Source organism: Phyllostomus hastatus, unplaced genomic scaffold (genome assembly GCF_019186645.2).
Source record: "Phyllostomus hastatus isolate PE091 unplaced genomic scaffold, TTU_PhHast_1.1 phas_contig_38, whole genome shotgun sequence".
In the NCBI taxonomy this organism is placed as follows: domain Eukaryota; kingdom Metazoa; phylum Chordata; class Mammalia; order Chiroptera; family Phyllostomidae; genus Phyllostomus; species Phyllostomus hastatus.
In genome coordinates this window covers 36,028,218-36,050,626 of record NW_025333869.1, presented here as the reverse complement: position 1 = coordinate 36,050,626, position 22,409 = coordinate 36,028,218, and the positions used below count along the sequence as shown (strand labels likewise).

Sequence of the window (22,409 nt, the reverse complement as noted above, 5' to 3'; positions counted from 1 at the left end):
TAGACACTGCACTGGTGTGAGGCTGCCTGGGGTGTGTGAGGCAGGTGCTTCGACTTCATGGCTATTTCCTCACAATGTGATGTATCTCGGGCATATTATTTTCTGCCGTGGAACATCTAATGGGGTTTAATGAACAGAGATCATATGCAGGGTCATTTCTCAGAAGCTCTGAAAATGAGTTAAGATTTCAGAAAGTTATGTCTTCCAAGCATGTGTCAACAGGGGTGCTCTCCTGCATCCCTGGCATCAATTACTGGATTAAATGGCCAAATTGTTTAAGGCAGAAGAAGCAAAGCCTGTAGATTATTTTCTTACTCCTTCTCTACCAACAGTCTTGTACTAAGATCTCATTTTTTCATTTTTTCCTTTTAGGTGTCTTAGCTAACGGGAACATTCTGAGTCTAATTTTATTCACTTTGCAGATGCATGCGTGTATAGTAGCTGGAACTAATAGGCGATAAAATGTGACCAATGAGGAAGTCCTTCTAACTGGGCCTTCCTGCCCTCATTTGGGGACTGATGAACTCATTTATAAATTTATTTGTACTTTCAAAACTTGAGGGATTTTGCAGATTATATTTTGGGGAACCCTTGACTAACCCTCCCCCGACTCTGACCTTTCAAAGCAGGGGCCGGAGCTGCTCTTGTGAGCTGGGCCTCCCCAACGGCTGCCCAGCAGCTGCGTATTTGTTTCTGTGTCCCTGACTTGCCTGTATGCTTGTGGACACCAGGAATTGTGTCATATTCCTTGCTGTGGGTCTCCACTTGTGGCACGTAAGGAGGCTTTTTATAAATATTTGTAGGATATGATAACAGTTAGTATGCCTAGCTCCTAAGGCAGATTTTCAAATTTGTATGTGCATGTTTTAAAAAGGTAACGGACCTGTATTTAGTGTAGTATGGTGGTAAAAGTATGGTCTTTGTAAAGCAGTCTGGGGATTTTATTCTCACTCTGCTGCTTCCCAGTTGTGTGAAGAATGAAGAAGTCTACTTCATAGGGGTGTTATGCAGATTCATTTACCCAAACATATTCTGTGCTTGTTGTCTGCAGAGAAGAGAGCTTACTTTTATTTTGCAGAGGCAGACTATAAACACACCCAGAAAGTAGGAGAATTTCAGGTTGTGATAAGTGTTAGGAGGGAAATAAATGCAGTGAAGTGGGAAGAATAATTCTGGTTGGGGTGGTGCAAGAGTGGAGGGGGCAGGTCACAGAGAAGGTGGCAGCTGGGGACCTGAGAGTGAATGCAAAGGCCCTGAAGCGGTTGCATATTCTTGGGGACGCAGGGGTGGCTGGAGCAGGGGAAATTGAGGAAGGCAGTATTTATTCCATTCTTAGGTATGGATTTAGAGTTAACAATTTAATGGTGAAGACAACTGAACCCATGAACAGGGACAGTGCGAGAGCAGAGGAGAAGGGGCAGGGGCCAGGTCCTGTGGGGCCAGGGAAACAAGCACACTGACCTTCAGAGCCAGGCCAGCGCCTTGACTTGGTGCCTTCCCTTTGTTTTTCAGTTTGTAATAGAGGCACACATGTAGAGAAATATTTCTCTAAGAAAAACAGCAGTGCGAACACTGTGATAAATGGCAGGTGAGGTAATACAAGCATGATGATGATGATGATGGCAAGTGGCCTCTGACCTCCGTGTGAGAGACCCGGTGCGGCCGGGGTAAGGGGGTAACAGAGAGCCTTCTGGGACTGACAAGAGAGGGCATCTCTCCATGCTAGCCAAGGGTGGCCATTTGGGATGTGGGCTGCAGTGACTAAATCTGCCAGATTTACAGAGAGCCAGAGATCTGATTTGTAGGAGAAATTCCCAGATTTAAAAATGTTGGTTTACATTTAAAAACAAATCACCTTGGGATGGATAGACAAAAGGCACCTGTGGGCTGCCAGTCTAAAACAGCTGCTGAGAGCCCTTGGTTCATGATAAAGGGGGTTAAGTGAAGTTCGATACATGTGAACATTGTTAACCACTTAGCCTCCTGCCCAGTCCCTAACCAGTACTGAGGGGGAGGAGCACTTTTTTATTAATTGCACTGTTAGTGTGTTTAGTCATCTTCACCTTTAGTTTGTTTACCCATATTTTTCATACCATAAGACACACCTAGGTTTTAGAGGAGGAAAATAGGAAAAAAATTGAAGCAAAAAATGTGGTAAAATATTTAATAACATAAATAATATTTCACCAATATAAATGTAAACAGAACTCAACAGCAGCATTAACAACCATTATTCTTCCCAAATTTGAGTGGGGGGAGAGGAAAAAAGTACGTCTTATAGTCCAAAAAATATGGTAGTTAACTCTAGCTCCATATTAAAAAGTAAACATTACCCTACTCAAATTTAAGTGATTAATGTATGGTAGTCCCTGTTTTTGCCTATTTAATTTGTTTAGTTGTTTGTTCTGTCAGTTCAGTGAATGCCGTATTCATGGTGGAAAAGTAAACATTAGTCTACTTCATGGGATAAAAGTAAAGAGCAAAGGATGCACATGTTTTGGCGACTCATTCTTATGCATCGTCTCCTTCCTCTGCTCTGTAGTCTTGCTTCCCTCACTTGTGTTTGCGCTTCGGCATGTCTGGGTCTCCAAGTCTCCAGGCCAGTGTTGGCTGCATGTGAGAAAGAACTGTGGCAAAAATGCCCTTTTGGACCAAAGCGTGATGGGGATGTAGCCTCATGCTGTGATGTCATGTTTAGAGGCTTTTCATCAATTTTAATGAAATACAAATGTGCTCAAAGCAAGTTATTACTCTTTTTTCCAAAAAAAAAATCTTCATTTAGTGTGGCCTAACCCACGCAGTTTTGTATTATAAGGATTATGTTTGGTGTGTTGCAATCCATTGGCAGTTGTCTTGGGGAATTTTATTCAGCACAAGCATCTCCGACAGTTCTGATATCAAGTGGGGTTAATTACTTGTTCATGCACTTTTTGGTCTTGTTGCCTCTATGTTACAATTCTGGGACATCACAGAGAGGAAAACTGGGAATAAAAGAATATACTTGAATATTTCTGATTAGATAAAAGGCTTATAAAAATGCATCTCTTTTTTTCCAAGATTTTTTTACATTGTTTTAAAATGAGATCATTTTGTTGTATCGACATGAACCTAAAGACTTCAAATCATCTTTTTTTAAAGAAAATCTTATCTGTAAATACAAATTCTTAATTGAATCAATATTTCTCATAATTTTTGTTACAGATCATGGAGGAAACAAATACACAGATTGCTTGGCCATCAAAGCTGAAGATCGGAGCCAAATCTAAGAAAGGTAAATTGTGAGAGGTGGAAAAATTGGTGGTTTTGATAGCAGAAACTGTGGAAGCACTACACGTTTGCTAGGGGAAAAACCAACCCTTATTTTTTATCATGTTTATCCCCAAATATTTGTCAAACAGCAGTACTGGGGAGGTTGATCATAATTAAAAATAATGTGCAGCCTTTTATCCAACAACAGAAAAAATATTTTAAAGTATTTTCTTATGATAGAAATGTTATTGAAGGAGACACCATAGGAACTTATGATTTCAAGGATGCCCACTCATGTGATGGGCCCAAGTCATGGCGACTCTTCACGCATAGTCATGTATTCACAGTGTGAAAACTCCCAGTGTGTGCACTTCAGTTTCCTTGTTTATGAACTACGCTGGTTTGTCTTCCCTCCGGGGTGATGCAAACCTTAGATTTTCTTTCTTGGCTGATTGTTCTCCTCTTCTCCTTCCAGGCAATGAAAAACTCACTAGGTTTCTCTCTTAGGCCGAGCATTTCCCGTGCCTGCCTGTGCTCTGCTTTCTCCTAGAGGGCACTACCCAATGCACGGTGGTCAGAAATGAAAGTCTAGGTACCTTTAGTTTTTCTTTCAAGATTACATAGTATTTTCAAATGACCTGCCAGCATGTATTTTTATGGATATTTTTTCTTTTTAAAGTATAGACTCGGTAAACTCTGTTGTGCATACTTCATTAAAAGATGCATGTGGTCATTAGGGGATAATAAAAAACACCATTGAACACCTCAAAAAACAATGATTGTAAGCACAGCCTTGGCCTTGTGGTCTAGCTTTTGTTGTTGTGTAGTTTCTCATTTGCTGCCCCTTCTTACTATGACTTTCATTGCTAACTGATGTGAAATGCAAGATCTCTCAGTTTCTTTTCTTACTTCGGTCCAGATTGCCCTCTTTTAATCTAACTTTATTATAGTTACTTATCACATGAAATATAAATTGTTTTACACTTGTCCTGAGTGTTGTTATCTGGACTTCGGTGGGGCCGGAATTCCTACAGAAACTCGATCTTGTTACTTTCTTATTTGTGATCATGAGAACTTTTTGTGATCTCTTTTTAAACTATTTGTGATCAAATGTGGAACTGTATTCCACATTTGGCAAGGAAGGGGAATCCAGTATGCTCAACAGTCATAGAAGATATGATGGATATTCAAGTGTAATTCCATTGCTTTGTATAAGCCTTGCATTTGCCAAGTGCTGTGGGATACAGTCTCAATTAATCTTCAGTATGTTGAGACATGTTTATTCATTATGCAGAAGAAGAAACTCATTATTATCTACTTGTTTGGTTGTTTGCAACCACTTAACAATCCCTGGCCAACTACAGCACTTGAACAAATTAGAACTTGAACATAAACTTGATCCTCTTTTTATTAGCTATTTTTACTTAAAGAATGAAATTAGGATAGTAAATTTTATTACTACCCAGTAAAAATGTTATCTGTCTAGTGACCAAAGAAACGCCCCCCAGGAAATACAAACATTAAAAGAATTTCAGATAATTTTGCACGGCTTATTCTCTTGCATTACCCGTGCTATAGTCCCCCCACCCCACTCTCATGGGAAACTGAAACTTATGGTTAATTTTTTATTCAAAATGTGATGACAAGTTTGGAGATTTTAGATAATAGGAAGATGAATAGGTTAGGTTAACATTTTAGATTAGTTTCCAGTCATTGACACCCTTAACCCATTCAGAATGGCCAACTGTATTCCATATTATGATTATATATTTTACTTTGAAAATAAGAATATTTTAACAGTACATTTGAGTGCATTTAACATAGTTTCCACATGATTAAAGTTAACCTTTAGAATTGTGCTTAAGGATTGATCTCTCCAGGCCTCAGTCTATAGAGAACATTTTATTTTTGATAATTTATGAACAGCTGTGAATGTATACAATACTGTATGATGAGCAGAATGTGCCCAAAGAGAGGGACTTAGCTCAGAGAAGACAGAAAAAGTCAAAAGTTTTTCTCAGAGGAATTTACTGTTCAGAATTTACTTGAGTTGCTCATATTACTTAAGCACACAGCTGCTGAGTCAGTTCTTGGCTAACATCCCTGTTGTGTATATTCCTGGATAATTTTTTAAATGGTTAGATTCAGAGATGAAATTTATTTGACTATAATTTATATTGAGTAAAAAGCAAAATGAAAATGGCAGGAAGAATTTTGGAAAGTAATTATTTGCCTTTTCATCTGATATGCCTACCTACCTCTGAAAGTTCTAGAGGAAAGAGTTGTGGGTCTGTCTTTTAAGCCTTGTTCCTTCCGAACTTTTATTATTCAAGAGAACAAAGAATAGAAATATATCTGTGGACTCGTTCCATGTTTTGGATGGTTATTAAATGCCATGGTAATGTGAAGATTTGGAATATACAGATACTCCCCAGATTGAGCTTAGAGAGACAGCATGCCCATGGGTTTGTGTTGTGTTTTACTTTCTAGATTTATGATGCTTATTGGTTGAATATTGGAGCCTAGACAAACATTTTTCATGGCTACTTGTTACCACAGTCTGCCCCCCTTTTCTTTTTACCTTAGTGGAATTTAGGCCTATGCTTTTGAAGTGAATTTCCAGTAGACTTGTCCAGACTTTATTTTTTAAGCCATCAATCTTTTATCAGAGCAGTATTTGAGCAGCCACATGGCTCCTTTGGTTCAAGGGCTGCCAGGATGCTGCCTGGCAGAAAGGCAAAAGGCCAGCAGCCTGAATTTGCCATCAGAAAATTCAGATTCCTCTCTGGAGCTTAGGTTCATAGGTCTGGGGTGGAAATGGGGAGCCACATATTTAACAAGTTCCTGTGGTGGTTCTTAATGCTTAGGCTGAGTTTAGGAAACAAAAAGCTCCCCATTTTTGACATTGCAGTGAGATTTAGTCATTAAGGAGACCATGTGCTCAAAAGACAGTAGAAGATAACTACTATGGAAAAGTAGGTAGAGTCCTTTAACACTCACTTCCGGATGGCGTCCATGCTGCTTTTCAGAGAACTGCACTTCATCCGATTCATTCAGTTTTAGTTTATGTCGTCTTTGCAGTCAGTTAAGGTGGATGAGTTTAGAATGGTCAGAACTTGATTGTTCTGTGCCTGTGGAAATGTACCTTTGGGTAAAAAACCATCTGGTGTTTATCCCCCCTCTCTCTACCCGCCTTCCTGCTTCACCATGCTTCTCATCCTTCCTTTTCCCCTTGCTGCTTCCCTCTCACTTCATCCCATTCTCCTCAATCATACAGGATATTGTGAAAACTGTAATAGCAACATTTTCATATAGTAAGCAGGGCATTTTGTGTAAATGATTGTTTTTTTAAAATAAACTCAGGGGATATAGATTTCTAAAAAAAATTCTTGAGTGTTTGAAATTATGGGAAGGTGGAACCTTCATAAGAGAGAGCCACCAAAAACTAAGAAATTAAGATTCAATGTAATGGACACATAAATAGGCAACTCTAGGATTGACTTAATGGAGGTTATAATTAAAAAAAATAAAGCAATACATGGTATTTGTTCTGTATAACACACATTTATTTTGAGTAAAAGTAAATAAAGTTGTTTCTAACTCTTGGAGTCAGAGTACTAGAACATTCTGCATTACATAGAAAAATCTGGGCTTGTGCTTGTCAGACCGGTATTTATAAAGTGTTAAATACTGCAAACCTTACTAGCATAGAGTAACTTCAGGCACTCATTAAAATTTTGAATATGCTATGGTGAATCACAGCCTATTTTAAAATAAATTCAGTTTCATTGAGGCACAAATAGCATTTTGAACAAGTTTGACTGTTTTGCCAAATAAAAGTCCTTTCAGACATTCTTTAATAAATAAATGAAAGAGAGTTGTAATGAGAACTTATTAAGCTTGTACGATTGTGCGGTGTGCTCCACAGTTCTAGATGAGTTTGTTTTCATAAATAAGGTCAGCATTATAAGGTCAGCATTTTTCTTCTTTTTTTTTGTCCTTACCCAAAGGCATTTTTCATTGGTTTTAGAGAAGTGGGGTGGAGGGAGAGAGAGAGAGAGACAGAAACATACATCTATGTGAGAAAAAATTATCAATTGGTTGCCTCTTGTAGGCACCCTGACCAGGGATCAAACCCTCAACTGGTCATGCGCCCTGACCAGGAGGCAGACCCATAACCTCTTGGTGTATGAGGCAACACTCCAACCAACTGAGCCGCACTGGCCAGGGCAAGTGAACGTTTTTCTTACTGTTGTCTTTTTGCTCTTAATTTGCTCATCAATCTTTTTCTTCTTAGACTGGCAAATGTAAATGTGGGTAAAAATTGTTTAAACTTTCTATGCCAAATTCCAAATAGACGAGGTCAACATTAATGAAGCTTTATTGTCTTTTGTTCTGTGCAGGAGTTGTCCTGCAGACCTTAACTAAGTGATACAGCTGTTCTCGGAAAGTGTTTATTTGACGATGTAGGGTGCCCAGGACCAGCAGGAATGAAAGGTGTTGAGTGGATTGCTTGATGGATCCTGGTTTGGAGGCAGTTTGGCACCAAGTTGGGCCATTCTCTTTGTCCAAGAATAAACAAGAGAATCATCAAAATTCCATGAGGTTTTAATAATTTTGGTTGCATTTCACCAGAATAGAACGTCTTTGCATGAGAAAAACTGTAGACTGTTCGCTTAATTTTTTTCAGGGGAAAATGTTTTGTTTAGGGTCCTTACACTTTGGGCGTTCACATTGGACTAGTTGTGGCTTTTAACATGGGGGATTATGACCTATTAGTGAATCAAAAATCAATTTAGGTGATTGCAACCAACATTTAAAAAATACAACTGGATTAAAAGAAAACATCAGAGTGTAAGAGTATGATGAAACTGTCAGTCCTACATGCCATTACTTATGTGTATGTATACAAACATACACATTAGCAGGCTGTGATGTGAAGTGGGTGACAAGGTCAAAAAGGTCAGATAACACTGTTCTGGGTGGTCAGTTCCCCAAAGTGGAATTAGCATGTGCATTTTGTTCATCACTGTATGCACTGGAACTAGTACATTGTTGGCACGCAGTAAATATATATAGATTGTCTGATCCCTCTACTCAAGTCAACCATGGTTATAGTGGAGCCACAATTATGGAGGGGAATATATAACCACTAAGGGTTTATGCAGGAAAAAGGTTTAGAATCATAACCTTCACACAGGACATTCGCTGTGGTGAAATCTGTTAACTAATGATTTTTTGAAATATGATCAATAATTACTCTTTAATGTAAAAATAGCAGCATGAGGTCTCTTAAGAACCAATGAAAAATTTTGTAAAGAAAGGAAGGGAGGGAGGAAGGAAGGAGGTTGAATGAAACAGTAAATTACACTATCCTTGTTCCCAGCAGGTAACTGGAAACAGGTGTTGATCTTCCTTAGCTTTCCTGCCTTTATGACCACTCTTCCTCCTCTTGGAAGAGCTCCTCCCACCTCAGTCATCTTGTTTCCTGAGCAGATGCTTTTATATCTCTTGCCTTTGGTGAAGAAGGTGCTATCCCAGGGTCCCTTCCACCTGTAGTTGTTCCTCTGGTAAATGCCATGAAGACAAAGGGTGAAATACATTTTATTTGCCTTCTTTATAAGAGGCACTGGGCTAGGTGTGTTAACCTGTGTTATCTCTGTTAATCCTCACAATAACCCAATGAATGACCATTATCGTCCCCATTATCCACATTAATAACTGATGTGGAGAGGTGATACATTTAAGGTCAGAGAGTTTGAAGTGGTGGAGTTAGCCCAAACCCTGATTTCAAAGATCAGGGTATTTCTCTCAACTCTGTAAGCATGCACACAGCACATTGATGAATGATCACCAAAAGAATGTAGATTTACCAACACGTTAATTTAAGAAAACTCGGGATACGTTTATTTTTAAGAACAAAGGCAATTCTACCTCCTTACATTGTTGAAGCTTGCTGGACATCTAGTATTTGAAAATTTTTTGAAATAGATTTATTTTTATCATTCTTTGTACTTTTTACAATATCGTTCCTTTTCTCTCTCTCTCTTTTTTTGAGACTCATTAGTGGTTTTACTGGTATTTATTTACTGTTATCTGGAACAGTGGTTCTCAGCCTGGGCCGATTTTTTTCCCCAGGGGATGTTCGGCAATATCTGGAGATACAACTGGGAGATGGTGCTGCTGCCCATCGAGTGGGTAGAGGCCAGGGATGATGCTAAACATCCCCCTGCATGCACGGCACAGCCCCCACAACAAGAATTATCCACTGTACCATGTTAGTATCGTGAGGTGGAGAAACACTGAGCTGAAGGAGCAGGCATGATTTCAGGGACAGTTGTCTGCATGGTGCTGGGTTCTTACTAGAACATTTCATGAAGCCCAGTGCACTGTGTAACCGGCTTCCTTTTGCAGCCTTGGAAACAGGGCTGATTATGCACATTAGTGACTCCTGAAGGAACAGTGTCCCTTGGTAACACATAGGTGAACTGACTGACTTTCAGTAAAAGACAAAATGTGGTAGGATGACAGGTCTACACATTTAAAAAGACATTGGAATTGATTTTGAATTATATAATTTGTGCAGCTTCAGCTGCTTGTTCATTCTTCACCAGTGGTTTAAGTTGCACCTGCGGCTTCAGTGCCGCGGGGCAGCCCGGCTGCCCTTCCCCTTCCTGCTGCCTGTGTCTTCCACTCTCTTTTCAGGCCCGTAGATCTGTGGCACCTGTGGCACCTGTGACAATGTCTGAGGATTATGACTGCCTCTGATCACCATGATAGTGCCAGTCACTCCTGTCTTGCTCTGGTGATGGGCACCAACTTTTCATGGTTCCCCAAACCATGTGTGCCCTTTTATTGATTTTTTCCCACCCTGTCATGGCATTGCTAGACAGAATTAAGTGCCATCTGTCAGGCCTGTCAGTGGCAATTATATTATTTTCGTGAAGCCGTTTTGCAGTGGCAGACCTTGATGAGGCTTTTCTCATTAAAGAAAACAGCTTAAATCGAAGTGGCATCCTCATTTCTTGCAATGTCATTTTTGTGTCATTAAAGCACGGTTTATGCCGTAACACCTTGGTATTAACAGACTGTTTTATCAAAAGATATCAGAGGGATTTCAGGAAGGAGGAGTTGCATTCTCTTTACATCTTGTTACCAGAAATTACTCCTAAAGCAGAATAAGTCCTGCCTGAAATGAAAATAAAATGAGAACATAGCATCGGTTTGTTTTTAGCTGTTTGGTCCATGCAAATAGTTATGTATTATTACTTTTTGAAAATGGGCTTATTCTATACACATGCATTTCTGCAACTGGATTTTTCCACTCAAAAAACTGAGAAGACGTCTGCCATATAAACACATGAATAATAATAATGATACTGTTATTTTTTAACTGTATGAAATGCCACTGTATGTATGTAGGTTATGGATGTATTGTATTTTGACAAATCTGTTTTGATGGACATTGGATCGGGTTCTGTTTTTTCTACAGTGAATTTTAAATTTATTTGTCTATTTGTACAAGCTTTCCTGTTACATAAATGCTTGCAAGTAGAATTTTTAGGTGACAGGTAATGAGCAACTGTAACATTTTTTAGGATTGCCACCTCATCCTCTCAAATGACTGTTGAACAGCTGGCAGCAGGGACTGACTTTTGGAAGGGGAATGGCTCTTCCCACACCTTCGCCAGCACTGTGCTTTTCCCTCCTCAGTCAGTTAAATAGTACAAAATACATTGTCTAATGTACTGCCTTAATTAATAGAAAAGTGAGCATTTTTCATCTTAATTTATGGAACACTTTTTTTGTAGTATTCTATGAATTGTCTATTCTTCCCTTCCTTTTTTCTGTAATTCCTCACCTGAGAACATGTTCATTGACTTTAGGGGGGGAGGGAGGGCAAGCGGGAGGGAGAAACATCGAAACATCAATCGGTTGCCTCCTGTCCGCACCCTGACTGGGGACCAGACCCACAATGCAGGCATGTGCCCTGACCCTGGACTGAACCCTCAACCTTTTGGTGAATGGGATGAATTCTAACCTACTGAGCCACCTGTCCAAATGGCTCATTTCTCACCATTAATATTTATTTACAAGTAATATATGGATCATTTTTTCCTCAAACTAGAAAAAATGAATTGACCTTAAATAGTAATAATGTATTAATTTTTGAATGAAGAAAACTATGCATTAACTTTCAGGATACTGGATTTCCAAAGTAAATTGCATAAAGATTTTATCTTCAATATGAGTAGCATGGATGTTTTATATGCACACATGTGTATGCATAGGTATGTGTGTGCTTGTGTGGCAAGACATGACAAATACTTGTAATATTATACAAGTATTATCAAATTTTTAAGTTTTCTTTATGTAAAAGAAAGAAGACCCAGGAAGTTGTTTGGCTTTGTTTTCATGTATTGAGCTTTGGTTTGGTATTTTATTGGAAAATATTTCTGAATTTTTTCCAGCCCCTTATATTCAAGAGAAGGACACTGAAATACATTATTTCAGATTGACTTGGATTCCATTTCTAAACTGTCTCCATTTCTAGGGTGAGATCCATGAATAAGAGTGTTTAGTCTTTGGTGCAGTTTACTTCCTCTTCAGGAGTACCCTTCGCTCTTTTTGTGTGTGCGGTCCACTCTTTCTCAAATCTGACACAGTGACAAGGAGTCCTGGTTGATTTCACTTGCCACGGAGGTGTGTGTGAATTCAGAAAGGGAGGGACAAGAAAGCAAGCAGGACTTCCAGCCACCACAGATGAAACAATATGTCCCTCTTTCTTTGGCTTTCACCGTCAAATGAGTATATTCTAATCTAATCATCTTGGGTCCAATTTTTCTCCTTTGGTCAGTGCCTAATAGATCCTTACATCATAAACAAGTTGTGTAACACTGGCTTTTCACACGTGCAGCATGTACTGTCTATACAGTCTAGGCTTGAATGATCGTTAAATGCCATTGCAAAAAATTGTCAGTGTTGAGGGAAGTTTGTTTTAGCAACGTTGACTCATGCTCTGTCCCCGACCCCTGTGCCATCTCTCATAAGCCGCGTCTGCTGCGTCCTCCACCTTTCTTTTTCCAACCGTTAGCTCCTAGTCATCCTCCCAAATTTGTCTCGAATGACATGTCTCCCTGGAAGGCCTCGCCCACCCTGCAGATGGGATTTAATGCTCCGTTCCCTGCACTGACTCAGTATCTTAGACATACATTTTGGCACTTTTCACACTTGTGCTGTATGAGCCTAGACGTTTGCCTTTCCTTCTGGACTGTGAGCTCATGGGCTCATGTCAGAGACCTGCATGTCTTACTCCCTTCTGTAAGGATGGTGCATGCCAGGAAGGTGGAGTTCTAAATTATGAGTTAAAGTTTACATTACATTTAGGTTTAGAATAAATCTGAGATTAATTCAACAATGACTTAAGTCATTCTGGCATCTTCTGATTAACTTTGAAGAAAGTGAAAAATGGCCCTGGCAGTTAGGCTGCAGTGTTCCTAATTGGACATAAATCCCTCTCACAGAATATAAATATTCAGACAAGGCTACTCCTCCTGAGTCTGTCAGAGGCAGAAGTGAGGCAAGGACACTCTACAGCCACAAAAGTGATTACATGTCCCTCTCGTGATTGATGAGAGTGATTGCTGCTGCTCTGCCAGCGGCGGCTCCAACTCGGCTGTAATCCTCTGCCTTCTAGATTAAATTTGCTAAGATACACATTTAGTGATTTTCCTCCACTGCCCCACAGCTTCCGATCCAAATGTGGTCTCTGCTTGCTTAGCAGACCTCCTTGGAATCACCCAAATTCTATAATAACCTTTCTCAATTTTTGCTTAAGATGCCCCAGTTCCTTTGATGTACTGTCCCTCGTGCTGCAGCAAACTAAAGAAGCTCATCTTACTTACTAAAGATACACTGCTGTGGTCTTTGGGCACTATAGTGAGATTTGGAGGAACTTAAGAAAGATGCGCTGATCTCAGTCTCTGCCTCTTGGATACTTAAGAGTTTGGCCAGCACTTCCAGGCTGCTCTGCACAACAGGAGTGAGCTCCCACGGTGCTGGACAAAGTGCCCCGGGAGAGAGGGTCAGCGACCAGCCTTGAGGTGGGCAGCTGTCAGTGTGCATGGGAAATGTCCAGCACAGGTAAACTCAGAGGTGGGCTGAGAGCTTAATAATAGCACCTGCCAGTGCAACCAACTACCCGACTGCTTGCTTTGTCAAGCTGCCACGTTCTGCTGTCTCACCTTCCAAGGAAGGCTCCTTGATCCCACTGTCTTCGACCATGACTTACTACACCCATGTTCCAGTCTTTAACCTCTTCCCACAACAGCTATCGACTATGTCCAGGGACTGCCTCCTACCCCAGACTTTCTCCTGTCTCCAGGATGGCTGAGGTTCTCACGAGGTCATGGCCTTCACTGACCTGCCCTGCCTGGCTAAGCTTGTCGGCCACCAACTCTTCCAGCTCCTTCCCTTTCTTCCTCCAGCACATAACGCTCCTTCCCAGCTTTGCGCCTTCCCCATACAGAGTGCCCCACTTCCACCCACCTTTTCAGGCTCCACACTAGGAACTACCAACCCCTAAAAGATATTCTGTTTGGCTGTTGCTCACACCTCTCTCCTGCTCTTCTGAACTATTCGAGTCCTGACTGAAAACAATGCCAGTTTTAAAAATTTGTTTAAAGAGAGTGGGGAAGGAAGGTGCTGGTCAGTGAACTCCCCCGGCGGCAGCCTTCAGCCAGTGAAGGACTGGAGTCAGAAAACGAATATCCAGTTTTCCCTTCTGTCTGTGGGACGACTCTAAGGCACATTAGTTATGTCTCCTCATAGCACACCATGGGGATTGAGCCCCAGTAATGGCTGCTCCACACCACTCCCTTCATGGCTTTCCCATCTCCTCAGGCATATTTTCCTTCCTTCCTAACTGCTCCCTGGGATCACCTACAGAGTGAATGATCTCCAGGAACAAACCAACCCAGGTCAGGTCATTATCTCAGTCTTCTGGGGGAGAGGAACAGATGAAGATGGGTATCCTGGATGACGGGTAATCATTATGTCGTGGAAAAATGGACTTGGTGTTCTTTACCAGTCATTAATTAACAGCTCTGTTGTTTAGTGGGAAAAAAAAGACTGCAGTCATCTCAAGTGTATTTATACATCAGTAAAGAAATAAGGCAAAATGATTTAGAGTGCATGGCTCATTTTGAGAAAAAAATGCTCCAGACCATCTGCAAAAGTACTAGAATGGTCCCAAGTGGCACACAGGCACTTGAAGCAGTTTCCAGACACATTAGGTTGTTGTCAACAAAAAGAAAAATAGGGGCTATAGGGAGCACAAGAAGTGAGAGAGGGTCTGGGAACCCATGAGTTTAGCAGATCAGGAAAAAGAATGTCCGAGGGGGAGCAGGTTGGGAGCACTGAGCTCCCTCGCCTGGGTGTCATCTGGGTGGTTCAGGAACCCCAGGCTGTGGGCAGCTGTGACGTGATTCCTGCCCAGTTAGGGAGCACTGATGACCCACCACAGCGGAAAGGACCCAGCCATAGGATCGGTTCTGTCTATTTGCACTCTGCTGAAAGTCACAGGTAGTGACTTGAGCCAAGTTAGGAGAAATATTCCCAGTACTAATAATATAGTTGTTCAGTGTGCTCTGTGGGGACTCAGAAATATTTACTTGATGATAATAAGCATTCAAATTTCATCCTTTTTCTATTTTTCCTCATGATCTCATTAGCATCCAGATATTTTAAAAGTGAGCACTTGATGGAGTTTTATAGACAAATGGCAGGAAAATTGCTTATAACTAAAGGAAGCAGTGAACGCATCTGGTTTCCACGAGCAATCATACCTGCGTCCTGCAGCATTTGGAACTAACGCTTGACTGAAAGGATGCCCGCACAGAGGTGGTCCTGTCCATTCCATTCCCTTAGGACACGAAACCCTGGCTTTGCTTAGTCCTGTGTTCTGTCTTGAACTTCATTCTAGAAGGGAAGGAATAGTGTTTCTCTTGTCCTTTCTAAATCTATTAGAGATTATTCTGTTGAAATGAGCATAAAACATGTTTTTCACCATTTAATAAACTTGGGGGAGTTTATATGTGCTATCACTTTATAATGTTCTCATCAATCATATAATTAAGGAATAAAACAATAAAACTTGAATTATTTTAAGGAACATGTACTTTTTATCAAAATATTCACCTCTCTTAGAGAAAACATCACACACAGGAAAATAAAATTAAGTAATGACTGTATTCATGATCTCTGAGAGAGTAATATAACCTAGAATACGATGACCAAGAAAGAGGCAGCAACTAATATTTATGGGTGCCTGTCTGTGAGGGAAAACGGTGACGGATTGGTTGCTGGACGCATCAGTGGGTTGAGGTGAAAGGAGTTTATCTTTCGTTTACTGTTACATTTTTTTCCTATAAGAAGCAAAGTCACTTGAATGAACTTCTAGGCTGGGAAAATATAGAGAAGAGACTGACTCTAGAGAAAATCGGACAGCAGAGTTTAGGATGGAGCTATCCCTTGGGGGCTAAGTTTATGATAACAGATTGGAGTTAATTAGCCTTGGGTTCTTAACCTCACTTGTTGAGTCCTTCCATTGACACTCTGCTCATTTTACTGAAAAACCTATTTTAATTTCTGGTTTCTATAGTCCTCAGTAGACTCTGTTGAGCTTGGTCGTGGGTTTAGTAACTTAGGTCATTGATTCTGCCAGGCACCTGCCCAGTAGAATTCTTGGCTTGTAGTAGGTCCTCAGTGAATGTTTATTGAACTGGTTTGAACACATTTCCCTGAGTTTCATGAAAAGGAGAGAAGAGTAAGGATTATGATAGATTTAAGACAAAGGGGATAAAATTGAGTGTAAACTTCCTCCTCCTTAGTTTATTTGGAGGTGACATCAGCTCTTGGGGCCACAGAGGGGATGGTTTGGAGACTTGAAACTGGAGACAGTTCAAAACAGTTGCTTATGGAAAATGCACTAGAGATGAATTAAAATCTTTTCAAACCAAACTGGTATCCAGCTGAGACTGCAAAGTGTGGATTTGTAGTCAGGTTTCTTTAGACAGTTATAGGCCTTTTGCAGTTCTTTGGTCACTCGGAAGCGGAGAACTTGGGGGGCTACTTATGGTGGAGAGTGGTGAGGTGGGTATGGCAGGAAGCCAGAGGAGTCGGCATTGCAGGGTGCGGGTGGGGAGGGTGGTGAGATGGTGAGCCTTGGGATGTGATGGCACAGGGAACGCTGAAGCCAGCAGGGAGGCCAGAGAGAGGGCAGGGCACCGGATGTCCTGATAACCTGGAGACCTTGTAGGGCAGAGGGTGTCCAAGAGTAACTCTGGTAATCATGGAAGGAAATGACAAGTTAGGGCAAGTCTTGTAAGTGGAATTGTCTGGATTGTGATGAGGTCTAATGTATGGCTTGGTTTCTGAGTTACTGATATGTAATTAGTTTTCACAGTTTAGTAATTCTTAGCATCTTGAGGATTGTTTAGCAAAATTGAATTGGATTCCTCAAATAAGCAAAGAAAAACTTGTTAATGAATTAAAACCAAGTGAGATGGAATCAGCTGGTGTCAATATGACTTTGTTTACTAAATTCTATGTGATTTTAAAGCTGAGTAGCCAAGCTAATGCTCCTTTAGTAATTGACTTTCATGTATGGAAGAATGACTTACGTAATATCCGATCAGTGCGTTTGCTGGCCAGTTTTAAAATGTTACATGTGCAAACACCTCATAACTTATGCATGTTTTCCAGTGAGAATTACATCATAGGTTGAAAGAAAATAAATGCATCCACGGTTCTTAGATGTTACATAATCTAGGAACTTCATAACTTTTCAGTTACATAATCTGAAGTTGTTATATAATCTCATGGCTCCTTACAAGGGGGAAAATGTTATATTTTTATACAAATTCAATAGATTGATTGGATAAAGAGCTATATGTATATTTATGTAATTTTGTAAATATGCAAACACTTAAGTACTAGTTAGAGTTGGTCTCACTGTCTCTGTGGCTGCTCTGCCTACGTCACCCCAGGGAACATTTAGGTCTCCTTTCAGTTCTACAACATCGAAGTTGTGACCAGTGCCAGCCCAAAGCTATACACAGGATTCCCTGAAGTGACCAGGAGGGTTCCCCACCCTCCAAGCCATTCCTTCCGTCCTTGGCCTTTGACTGCCTGAGTGGCTGTTTATGCTCAATATTCCTTGTCCCTTCAGCATCCCCTGAATTGGGTACTGCAGAGCAGGGTCTCTTGGGGACGTCCAGGATGCATAGCCTTTGGCTTACTGATTAGCGGTCTCCAGAACACGTCTGCCAGAGCCATGGCTGCCCCTGCCCCGATGAGGCACATAACACACCTCCAGCTAACTCATCGCAGGACTCAGCCTCACTTACTGAGGATGAAGTGCAGGAGATGAAGGCAGGTAAGTCTCGGGTGCCTGTTGCCTGTGCTGTCAGGCTGTCTGGCTGGCTGATGCAGGTGTAGGCTGACGTACCTTACCTCCCTTTGGCATACAGTTTGCTCACATCAACTCCCCATTTTCAGTGAGAATGTAGAGTCCTCTGTAGTAATTTGGTGGGAGTGGGTTTTAAGAGCCTTTCATTCAGTCATTTCATTTAAAGTATGGCTTAATTTCCTCTGCTGTGCCTATGCTTTAAGGGCAAGGAACACAGCCTTTCCTTTTGAACTTTCCTTTTGCTAACACCAGCCATATAAGACTTGCATTTGTGGAAGACTTAATGTGTGGGGCAGCAAGAGATTTTGCTCAGCGTGTGTTTTCTGTCCGAGACCCTGGCTTCCTGGCAACCCCCGCCCACTGCAATCCCCTACTCCAGGCTCTGCCCAGACTAATAAAGAAAACATTTTAAAACACCAAATTATCTCTGTGCTTCTCTTGAGTCTGGTCCTCATTTGGGTATCTTTGAAGTTTGGATCATCTCCTGTGCATCCCAGCTTGCAAAGTTATTTTCTCCCTCCCTTGCCAGGTTTTGCGAGGGGAGAGGAGCAAGGTGGAAATACGTTCACCACTGGTTCTGTGGGACATCATATCAGAAGGCAGAAATGGCTCCTTTTGGAATTCAGCAGCATGTGTTCTGGTTTGTGTGTGTGCTTGTTTTGCCTTTTCATATTTACATGAATCTTTCAGATTCTGGATCTGTAGACCCTCATCTAATCCAAGGTGCTTTTCTAGACGTACCTCAGGTTGGCCGGGCAGCCTGGATTGTGAGCCTTGTCTCGTACATGGGGCACTGTCCGAGCAGATGTCCTGTAGGCTCTTGGTTTCCCAGAAACACGTCTTTAGGGGACAGCTGGAGCAAGTTCTTGAAGACTTATGATTGTTTTGATTGATGTTTCTTAACAACTTTGTGGGAAATGGTTGCACTCTCAGTGCATTAAAAATGCCCTCATAATTGGCGGATGTCAAGGTCAACCATGATACAGACTGTAGGTACCATTTTACTTATAAAATTTAATTGTTAAAAAATTTCTACCTCATCTCCACAAGGGATCAGAATCTCTTTCTTGTGTAATACAAGTTTAATTAGACTGAAAATTCAGTAATTTGACCAATTCTTCCCTTCCCGTTAAAATAAAATCTTTGCAACCTTGAGTGGGAAGAGTTAAAAATAAAAATGAGGTCAGACAATAAGCATGTCTATTTTCTTCCAGATAAAACTACACTATCCGAAGTGGGTTTAATCCTTTAGCCTATTTTAATAAGAAGAATAATAACAACGATGATGATGAATACCTATCAAGTCAGGTGTTGGATTCTGTGCATTTGATAGTCTGTCCCACACTTCTGAAATACATGTCCGTGAGACCTAGCGTCTCATCTCATGCAGTGCAACAGCAGAGCCTCAGCGCAGTTGGTTGTTACAGGGGTGGTCAAAGGTGGGTTTACAGTTGTTCCCATGGAAGATAATACAATAACTAATACATAAAAATACCAGAACAAACCCTGTTTTGTGGACTCCCAAGTATACACCCACTTTTGCCCACCCCTGTGCAGTTACACACCTCGTAGGTGTCCTGGCTGGGTAGCCAGCCCATCTTCACAGTGCTTCGAGCTTCTAGAACAGGACCCTGGACCCCACATTGTACACTCAGGTAACACTTTCTGGAGTCCTTGAATAGTTGAATCTTTCTGATTTTAGCAGTTAACATTTTTATTACGTCATATGCACAAGCAGGAGATGGCTGTGCTGCCCCCATCCATCCTGTATTACTTCCACACTGAAAATATATTAACTGGTTGCATTGCCTTTTGAAACAACTGGAATTGCCCTCCCCCACAACCTTTTTTTGCCATCGCCTTAAAAATATACATCTGTTACCATGGTATGTTCTACAGTTGCTTCTTAAGGTTGAATAATTCAACTGTTGGTAAATATGCTTTAATCTATGTACAAAAGAACAAGTTTACCCTGGGGAAAGCCACATCTTCAGACTTTTGTTATGTAAAATGAAACTTTTTTTCTCCCTGTACTTGGCAGTGTTCAGCATCCAGGAGGAGAAGAGTGTGTGTGTGGGTGGAGGTTGAGGAAATGTGGAGAGGTCAACTGAGAAATATAAGCAATTGATTAAAAAGCAAGCACTGATGCGAGTCTTGCAGAGATTTATAGCTCTACCTCACTAATGTTAATGTCTGTCTTTAAAAGATGGTAGAATCTAGCATTGCTCTTTTTTTAAAGAACCCAGTCGAATTTTACTGAGAAAATGGAATGTTCCATGGGATAGTAGCAAAATAATGCATACATGACCAAAATGCTATTTTTGGACTCTATTCTATACATTTATTTCTTTTTTAGAAAGTATAATTCATGTGTCCAAAGTCTCTAACTAGATAGTTTAAAAAGGGTTTTCATACTTTAGGAGTAAAAATTCTATTAAAGAGTAGATCCCCTTTGTATTAAAAATAAAATTTTTTGAAATGATTTATATTCATTTTTTGTATTGAAATGTAGTCTTTAGAAACTGCCTTTATATTTATTTTGCAGCACACTTGAATAATATCAGTTAACAGTTTAAGTAATAAATTGTTAATGTATAGGGAGATTAGGTAGTTAATTGTGGTGTAGCAAAAATAAGCAAAACTCTTTAAACACCTGTAATTCTAATTTTTATGAATCGCTGAGAATAGGACTTTGTGAACCAGTCACCAGCCTTTGAGGCAGTGCCTAGTGTGTAGTAGGTGTTCAAAATATTGTGTGTACATGAGTGATTAGGGACATGCGTGATTGATGCCTGGATCCATGAGTTGATGTGTGAATTCATGAGCTTAACACCTCTTTGCTCCCAGTGCAATTTCGTATGATTCTGTTCTACAACAAATTATTCCTCTTCTCTACTGCGATACCCTATCCTTAGATTCATGCTGAAAGAGCATGCTGGCTTAAAACTTAACATAATAATCCCAGGCACTGATTCCAAACACCTTTTGGTGGAGATTAATGTTACAGAAGTGGTGTTGGTAGGAAACAGGTCTCACCTAGAAGAGCCTCAGCACCCAAGACATGCTCAACCCTTGACGCCAGGGGGCCCAGCCTGTTCCCGTGGCTTGCTGCTGAAGGAGCTGTGGGTGCTGTTCTCTTGGTGACCTGCTTACCCACCTTCCTGGAACTCAAATGGCTGGTGGACTGCTGCAGTTCACACAGGGCCAGTCCACCTGGCAACGTGGATGTGCTTCTGGCTGGCCTGGATTATCTTAGAAATCCTTTCTTTTCCACTATAGAGATCTTTCACTCGAGGTCAGGGTCATGTTTAGGAGCATGGGGTCTCCATCCAGAACTGCATCTGTTGAACTCCTGGCTCAGCTGCTTACCAGTGGGTGGTGGGCTCACTGTAAACTTCTAGATTCTTCATCTGTAAAATAGGATGACACATGGTTATGACCTCTTAGGGGATTTGTATTGATCTCTGCCTAAGATACTGTACGCTGCACTACTGTCCATGGGAACAGTCTTTCAGTGTTGTCGCTAACCTGCACAGGGGTCTGGACAAACATGAGGAAGATTTTCCACATGTAAGCAGGGCAGTGCGTATTCACTGGGCACCCTACCTCTGGTCATCTGCAGCTGTGCGGGAGCCAACACCGCCTCTTTGTGACTTACCAGCTTGGCAGAGACTTTAGGTCCCTGTTTCCACCCAGGTGCCAATGTTAATTAAACTCTTCAGAGTTTATGATCATTATGATACAAATGTTCATTTCGGGAAAGTTTAAAAATGCTTTTTGGTTAGAATGAGATTTTTGGCATGTTTTTACTGTGGTCTTTGGCTATAAATTCCTGAAATGCTGACCTCGTTGAATTTATTTTTGTTCTAAACACAATTGCTAACATTTCCAAGTGTCCACATGGACTCAATAAATACTTTGCCTCTGCTTACTGTATACATGGACTGTATGAACAGGAACGATTATGATTTGGGGAATCCTGAACATTTTTCTTCATTTAGCTTGATGCTGAAGTGAGTTAGAAATATTTCTTTGTCATAATTTTGGGGTTTCGAAATTGTGTTTGGATTTTCAGGAAATCAATGGTAACTTTATATTAGCTGAGAAAAGTGAATTTTAAAATTCTCAGTGAAGAGACAAATGATCCATTTTTCATAGGGAACACTTCTTTTTCAAGGGAATTTGCTGCCAATTTTTCAGCAGTGGCTTCAGGCATTACTTGACCTTTTGCATATCAAGAAATTGTTCTCTTTGTATAAATATTAAATCTGTGTTTGGGGTAGGGGGGTATGCAGTGCGAGAGCGCAAAAACAGTCAGCTGTGTGCACAGCCACATCTGCAAGCGGATTTGGTTTCTGTAGCTGTCAGTCAAGCAGAGCTTATGGAATGAATTTTCATTCCCTCGCTAGTTGCCATAGAAATTTTAGTTCTCCAGGAAATAAATCACAGTGGCCTTTCTGACAGAGGTGGACAGTGAAATATGGTTGACGATAGGGTATATCCACTCTTAAGCAGAATTGCTTTTTTGTCTTCTTTTATAATATAAAGAAGAAAAAAATTCATGAAACAGTTCCTTTGAAACAGGACTTATCTCCCATGTGATGGACTATGTTCTTTCTTGGCTGTTTTCTTTATTTCTGACTGAAGCACCTTCTGCTTGGACTATTTGGATGGCATAGTTGTGGTAGGG

The 22,409-nt window shown here is 40.8% G+C and overlaps 1 protein-coding gene across 3 annotated transcripts in view; it reads left to right on the top strand.

Annotated features, from left to right (window-relative positions):
- The window catches only part of BICC1 (BicC family RNA binding protein 1), a 263,766-nt gene that overhangs the window by 146,535 nt on the left and 94,822 nt on the right, over positions 1-22,409 (top strand). For all 3 annotated transcript variants that reach the window (XM_045842264.1, XM_045842263.1, XM_045842265.1), the window contains exon 3: positions 3,202-3,271. In XM_045842264.1, coding sequence (XP_045698220.1) covers positions 3,202-3,271 — 70 coding nt within the window. The remainder of the gene's footprint in view (positions 1-3,201; positions 3,272-22,409) is intronic.